At 49.0% G+C, this 7,205-nt stretch overlaps 1 protein-coding gene across 3 annotated transcripts; it reads left to right on the forward strand.

The window, feature by feature from the left end:
* Positions 1-711: 711 nt before the first annotated feature.
* Positions 712-5,963, forward strand: LOC123395324 (polyol transporter 5-like). 3 transcript variants are annotated; one of them, XM_045090307.1, is made up of 5 exons: positions 712-1,062; positions 1,144-1,490; positions 1,593-2,545; positions 4,536-4,598; positions 5,924-5,939. In XM_045090307.1, the coding sequence occupies exons 1-4, from the start codon at positions 909-911 to the stop codon at positions 4,558-4,560; spliced, it is 1,479 nt and encodes a 492-aa protein (XP_044946242.1). In that variant the 5' UTR covers positions 712-908; the 3' UTR covers positions 4,561-4,598; positions 5,924-5,939. The 3 variants fall into 3 exon arrangements, with proteins under 3 accessions (XP_044946242.1, XP_044946243.1, XP_044946244.1); XM_045090308.1 differs by lacking the exon at positions 4,536-4,598 and having other exon boundaries at positions 5,924-5,963; XM_045090309.1 differs by lacking the exons at positions 4,536-4,598; positions 5,924-5,939 and having other exon boundaries at positions 1,593-2,717.
* Positions 5,964-7,205: the final 1,242 nt, after the last annotated feature.

The raw sequence follows: 7,205 nt of genomic DNA on the forward strand, positions 1-7,205 counted from the left end.
TCATATCATATTGACCTGTCTCATCAATTAGGCTGCTCATAGTGGGGAATAACATATAGTAGTATCATGCATCTGATACTATTATATGATACTATTGTATGATATTATCTTTATAGTGCATAGTATCATAAACTAGTATCATAGGTGATCTCATTTATTAACATGCATGACACATAATAGCATAGCATTTAACATGATACGGTATCTATCTATGTTACTCTAACTCTATCTCTCTTTTTTAATTACTTGTCACATCAGCATGTTTGTTAATCCCAAGACTATGATACTAGCTATGATACCCTCACTATGGCCAGCCTTAGTACGTAGATGCACGTACAAACTAAGTTCTATCATCGATTCCATATATATTGCAAGTTTTAGCACCAAATTAATTTTCTTGACAAATACAAACACTTATGGTGTAATTGACTCTTTAGCAAATTAGCAGGTTGGACTAGGAGCGGCTGCGGACGTATTTCTGCAAAATTATTTTGATTTTGATTTCATTCGTCAGTCAGATCTGCCGGCTGAGGAGTCGACGGCTACACGGAACTATGACGGATTCACTAAATACGACGCCATTAACCATGCTCAGCGATGTAATAAGGTGATAGTTTTCGCTCCATTGAGACAGTACAGCCGTCCACAATTTCAAATTACTGGACCTTAAGAAATCGATATTTTCTTCTTCCTCTTCTTTTATGATATAATCCACAATTTTTCTCCTGGACCATGTGGTTGGTAGCAAGAACCCAAGGCCAGCCAGACAGCCACACGTCCTTGTCACTCTCAGCCCACTTGACTTGCCCACCGGTCGATCCAGTCAATATGACTAAACTGAAATTTCCGTGCGAGACACACCGGAAAACCAGGGACGGGCAGTAGCTAGTTACGGTGGGTAGCTAGCCATGGAGCAGCAGCACCGGCCGGACTCGGAGTCGGAGGCTCCGCTGCTAGCCGCCTCGAAGCCCGATGGCGCCGCGTCTTCGTCGCCGCGGCGCAACAGGTTCCCCTTCTTCTGCGCCGTGCTCGCCTCCATGACCTCCGTCCTCACGGGCTACAGTGAGTTCACACGTAGTACACAGTTGCAATTACTACTCTACTTCCGACCGCGAGCATACTCTGAGAATAATGCGCATGCAGACGTGGCGGTGATGAGCGGGGCGCAGATCTTCATGGCGGAAGACCTCGGGGTGAGCGACACGCAGATCGAGCTGCTCTCCGGTGCCATCAGCATCTTCTCGCTGGTCGGCGCGCTGCTCGCCGGCTGGACCTCCGACCGCCTCGGTCGCCGCCTCACCATTGTGCTGACCAACGGCTTCTTCCTCGTTGGCTCGCTTATCATGACGCTCGCGGGCGGGTACACGGCGCTCATGGCGGGGCGGTTCGTCGCTGGAATTGGGGTGGGTTACGCGCTCGTAATCGCGCCCGTCTACGCTGCCGAGATCGCGCCGGCCTCCTCCCGCGGCCTTCTCAGCTCCCTTCCCGAGGTCAGCCGTGCAGAGTTTTCCCCTTCGTGTAGTCGCAAACTCGTAATAAATGCGTCCGTGTTGTACTGTTGTCTCACAATTGTGTTGCTTTCTTTTGTAAAGATTTTTATCAACACCGGGGTGATGCTGAGCTACGTGTCAAACTTCGCGTTCTCGGCGTTGCCAGCGCACCTGTCGTGGCGGCTGATGTTCGCGGTGGGGGTTGTGCCTACCGTGTTTCTGGCGGCTGGCGTGCTCACCATGCCGGAGTCGCCGCGGTGGCTGGCGATGAAGGGCCGGCTGGACGAGGCGAAAGCCGTGCTCGACAGGACGTCGGACACGCTCGCCGAGGCCGAGCAGCGTCTGCTGGAGATCGAGGAGGTTGTCGTCGCCGGCGCCAGCAACGGTGCCGGCGGGACGTGGAATGAGGTGACGACCAAGGCCGGCGTCAGGCGCGTGCTGGCCACAGTTCTGGCGCTGCAGTTCTTCCAGCAGGCGTCGGGCATCGACTCGGTGGTACTCTACGGCCCGCGCGTGCTCGCCATGGCCGGCGTCACGTCCAACAACCTCCTCCTGGGCCTCAACGTCCTCTTCGGCGTGGCCAAGGCCGGCTCAATCCTGATCGCCATGGCGCTCGCCGACCGTGTCGGCCGGCGCCCTCTGCTCCTGGTGAGCACCGGCGGCATGACGGCGTCGCTGCTCGTGCTGGGATCTGTGTTCGCTGCTTTCGCCGGCGCCAAGGACGACGCGGCGGTGGCCGCCGTTGCTGTGGCGGCTGTGGTGGCGTTCGTCTGTACCTTCTCCGTCGGGCTCGGGCCTCTGGCCTGGGTGTACAGCTCGGAGATCTTACCTCTGCGGCTGCGCGGACAGGGCGCCGGGCTCGGCACCGCCATGAACCGCGTCATGAGCGGCATCGTCACCATGACCTTCATCTCGCTCTATGGGGCTATCACCATGGCCGGCACATTTTACCTTTACGCCGCAGTCGCGGCTGCCTCGTTCGCCTTCATCTATACCTTCCTGCCGGAGACTAGGGGCCGGAACCTCGAGGACATGGAGCAGCTCTTCCGGACAAAGTGATCAAAACACCAGCCCGTCCTCACATTGATATTTCGTACTCCTGATTAGCTACTTGTGATTGGAAATAGGGCCACAGATATTTCATACTCTGGATTTTGATCGTGAATTTGTGATCAAACGGTAAACGCTATACAACATTATTAAAACGATTCTTTCTTTTCCTAAAAATTGATTCTTTCCTCACAATATCTGAGAGAAAATGATTAGGTCTTAAGAGGAACTCTAACAGACCCTTATATCGCGGATCCGTATCAGGCATTTATATATTGAAAAAACATTTTTTACGGGCTGATCGTGGTAGAACAGAATCCGTATTGTATCTTTACCTATTTATAAATAGGCTATTGCTTCCGTCGGAAAACCCACCACCGTCGTTTTTTTTAAAAACCCTGTCTTTTAGGTAATTAAAGCGGAACGACATGAACCCGTCCGACACGATGCTCGTGTCCCGCCGTAGTCGTCCCCGTCGCCGCACTCCAGGCTGCTGCCGGTCAGGTCCGCCTCCTCGTACAATACCATATGATTACAGCTTTCAACAACACCCGCTCAATGCAACCCCCAATCAGATTCGAGTATGGGCCACACCAAAGCGGCACCGGGTCGAGCCAGCCTGATTCCAAGGTTGTCGGCACCTGCCGTACGTAGTAATCTCCCATCGCTCTCGGAAACCATGCCGTCCGACATGCCGCCGATCGTGAGTGGCGCCGCTTTCCCTACGTGGACAGCAGCACGCATCTCCCCCGCCGTGACGATGGAGGAACCAGCCCCGCGGCCACGCGAAGCGCCAGCGTGGCGGGCCGTAACCATTACCCAAGCTCGCGAGGGACGACACGTCGACCCGGTGAATCCGGGAGACATCACGCCGCTGAGCTCATCCCTGCCTCAGGCTAGCCTAAGTGCTGGGTCGTCTCGGCCTCCGGAAAGGGCATGCAAGGGGAGATGCGAGATGCAAAGGCGAGCGCGACACGGTCGCACCCAGGCGATCGACGGACGGATTGAGGGTATACCTTGCTGCGTGCAAAATCGTCCTGATGGCATGAGCCCGGGTACGTAGGTGCACGTGTCGGTCGCCCCTTGTTTCCCCGGCGACGTCGGCGTCTCGCCGCTCATGGATAGACACATGCTCCATAAACCGTCCGTCCGTCCCTGCATGCATAAGAAGACTGGGATTTGATTCCCATATACTCCCCCGTTCCTAAATATAAGTCTTTTTAGACATTTTAACAGGGGACTACATACAGAGCAAAATGAGTGAACCTACACACTAAAATATGTCTATATACATCCGTATGTAGTTTCTTATTAAAATGTCTAAAAAAAACTTATATTTAGAAACGGAGGGAGTACATGCATGCATGCATGCACCCAACTGCTGAGCGGCCGTGCCGCATCGGCATGGGCAGAGGACGTGTTTGTGGCTTCAAATCGCTGGTGTGCTGATGCTTTACCGTGCCTACTTGCTCTTTTCAAACTAGACTTGACATGACATACTTGTGTGGATTGAGATGTCCACCAGTCCGTTGGCATTAATAATTAGCCCTATCGATGCTATAGCCCACCATGTTCGACTTTTGAAAGAACATGCACCCACCGGGTTAAAGGTGGTGTCTGGGTCGGCAAAAATTGGATTCTCACAATATATATCTCCATTTCCATTGGCTCTTTATCTCCGGCGTTCTTTGGATGGAAGGAGGGAAAGATTACGATCTATACCTATTAATAAAAAATATATGTATTTTTAATCCGTTTTGCTATTTTATTAAAAAAACTGATGTTTTTAACATTAAACCCGCAGTACATATTAAATATTTTTGAAATAATCATATTTTCTAATCTGTAACTTCAAATTTAAAACATTATATATGAAATTTGATTAAAAAATATGTAGAATTTGAATATATGTTATTTTACGTGTTAAACAATTAATAAAAAATTATGTAGGATGCAGTTTTAATAAATAATTCGTTATTTGTCTTTCTTTCATAGCGGTACTAATCCCGATTGCGGATGAACATGTCAACAAAATCTGGATTGAAGATTAAATTCAAGGTCACTTACCCGTTTCTTTATATGTATTAAATCTGCATGCAAATCCCCAGATACCATTACTATCATTGCCATGCTAGTTTTACCGCTTCTATCGTTTATGTCTAGTGGCCTACCACATGTTAAATATCAGTCTCTCAACAATGCCATGATTACCTTCAACCTGTTCGACCTAGCAAACCACTGATTGGCTATGTTACCGCTTGCTTAACCTTGTTGATAGCGTTGCTAGTTGCAGGTGCAGTTGCTTCCATGTGATAACATGGGTTCCTTGTTTTATCACCCTATTTAAATGCTATTTAATTTAATGCACCTATATACTTGGTAAAAGGTGGAAGGCTCGGCCTTTCTAGCCTGGTGTTTTGTTCCACCTTTGCCCCCTTAGTTTTGGCTACCGGTGTTATGTTCCATATTTGAGCGCTCCTAACACGATCGGGGTTGTTATGGGGACCCCCTTGATAATTCGTTTTAGATTAAGACTGGTCTGGCAAGGCCCAACTTTGGTACTACATTTGCCTAAACACCTAATAAAATTGCATAGGGACTTTCCGGACCCCGAGGATAATTTAATCAACCCCCGGGCCAGTGCTCCTCATGAGTGTTGGTCCAAATTGGCAGACTACGGGGCCACCGCGGGGCAACCCGAGGTTTGGTTGTCCTAGTGTGACCCATCCATCGTGTCCTGAGAACGAGGTACGCGACTCCTATCGGGATCGTCGACACGTCGGGCGGCCTTGCTGGATTAGTTTTACCTTTGACGAGATATCTGGTGCATCGGGATTCCGGTGATGCTTTGGGTAATCTCAGAGTTGAGGTTTTCCACTAGGGGATCCGACGAGATCGCGAGCTTCGTGATTGAGGATTTCTATGCGGCTTGTGATAATTTGTGATGGACTAGTTGGAGCACCCCTGCAGGGTTAAATCTTTCGGAAAGCCGTGCCCGCGGTTATGTGGCAACGTGGAAGCTTTGTTTAACACTGGTTCTAGATAACTTGAAGTTAACTTAATTAAAATATGCCAACTGTGTGCGTAACCGTGACAGTCTCTTTCGTGAGTTCCTTCTCCGGTCGAGGACACGGTGGGGTTATGTCTGACGTAGGTAGGTGTTCAGGATCATTCATTTGATCATCAGTAGTTCACGTCTGTTATGCGTATAACTTCCCCCTCTTATTTCTTGTACTCGTAAGTTTAGCCACCAAATATATGCTTAGCCGCTGCTGCAACCTCACCACTTAACCATGCCTCACCCATTAAGCTTTGCTAGTCTTTATACCTCTGGAAATGAGATTGCTGAGTCCCCTGTGGCTCACAGATTACTACAACACCAGTTGCAGGTACAGGTAAAGGTTACTTGACGCGAGCGCGTTGATTGTTCATTTGGAGTTGCTTCTTCTTCTTCTTCTTGATCGATCTAGGATGGGTTCCAGGCCGGCAGCCTGGGATAGCAAGGATGGACGTCGTTCTTATTTTCTTGTTTGTTTTCGTCCGTAGTCGGACCCTGCTCTTACTCTTGATGAATATGTAATGTACTGATGTGACTCTGATGTAGCTTGTGGCGAGTGTAAGCCAATTCTATTATATACCTCTTCTTTTCAGTACATGTACTTGTAACGATATCCATTCTTGCGACACGACGAGATGCGCTTCTATCCCTGACGAGGCCTTCGTGCCAAATTGAGGATAGGGTCGCATCTTGGGCGTGACAAGTTGGTATCAGACCAGTACCGACCTAGGAGCCCCCTTGATTGATCGAACTTGGCCGAGTCGAGTCTAGTAAAAATACTTTGAGTCTAGTTATATATCGGAGAGTAGGGTTCTTTTTTCTCCTCTTCTATGCTTCGGTGAGGAATCTTGACGTAATAATTTACTCTACTCCTCTTCTCACTCAAAATTTTTTAGGATCACGCGGATATTTTTGGAATCTATATGATGCCGATGTGACGGAGTTCTGTCTTGGTGCCTCCTGTCTGACTTGAATTTCTTTCGGGGAGTTGAGCTCCAGGGGATTCTTGAGCACATTGTTATCATTCAGATTTCTTAGTATCTCAGGACGAAGGATGTTCGTAATTGCTTCAATACTAGTAGTGGCGAGATAAACCCGATGTCCCCAGTACTGGTGCAGATTGTTCGGGAGTACTGCCATACTTTGTATCGTTGTGATCACGAGGGTCTGGTGTAGATGAAGGTTCGAGATTCTGGTTGTGTGTTGACGGATGTGATACAGGTGACGGGTTAGTATAGGAGTTGTGTGATTATTACTCCTTGTATCCGTGTACCAGATTGCATGACCAGATATTTCGGGAATTCATAGGTGGGAATTCAAGTAGTTGCTTATAGGACAATCTTCCAACAAATACATGATGTTAGGTTGGGGTTCGACATCTAGTGGATTCGTTTGTTCACGGTCGACTTACAGCGGTACACGTTGTGTCTTAAAGAGTCCTTGTAGCTTGCTACGACTCGGGGACGCTTCGTATGTCGGGTGCACTGCCTTGCACTTGATGGCTACTGTAAAATCGAGCCCGTGCGATCCGGTCCATGAAAATATCGGACGGAATCTTTCTCATGAGTTTGTTCTGCCTAATCTCAAGCCGCACCCTTTGTTTTGTT

Source organism: Hordeum vulgare, chromosome 5H (assembly GCF_904849725.1).
Source record: "Hordeum vulgare subsp. vulgare chromosome 5H, MorexV3_pseudomolecules_assembly, whole genome shotgun sequence".
In the NCBI taxonomy this organism is placed as follows: Eukaryota; Viridiplantae; Streptophyta; class Magnoliopsida; order Poales; family Poaceae; genus Hordeum; species Hordeum vulgare.

Bases quoted from the DNA above. Each gene is read 5' to 3' on its own strand.
- LOC123395324 (XM_045090307.1), top strand. From the start codon at position 909: ATGGAGCAGCAGCACCGGCCGGACTCGGAGTCGGAGGCTCCGCTGCTA. The intron at 1,491-1,592 runs GTCAGCCGTGCA...TCTTTTGTAAAG, and splicing joins TTCTCAGCTCCCTTCCCGAG to ATTTTTATCAACACCGGGGT. The intron at 2,546-4,535 runs GTGATCAAAACA...TTTCTTTCATAG, and splicing joins GAGCAGCTCTTCCGGACAAA to CGGTACTAATCCCGATTGCG.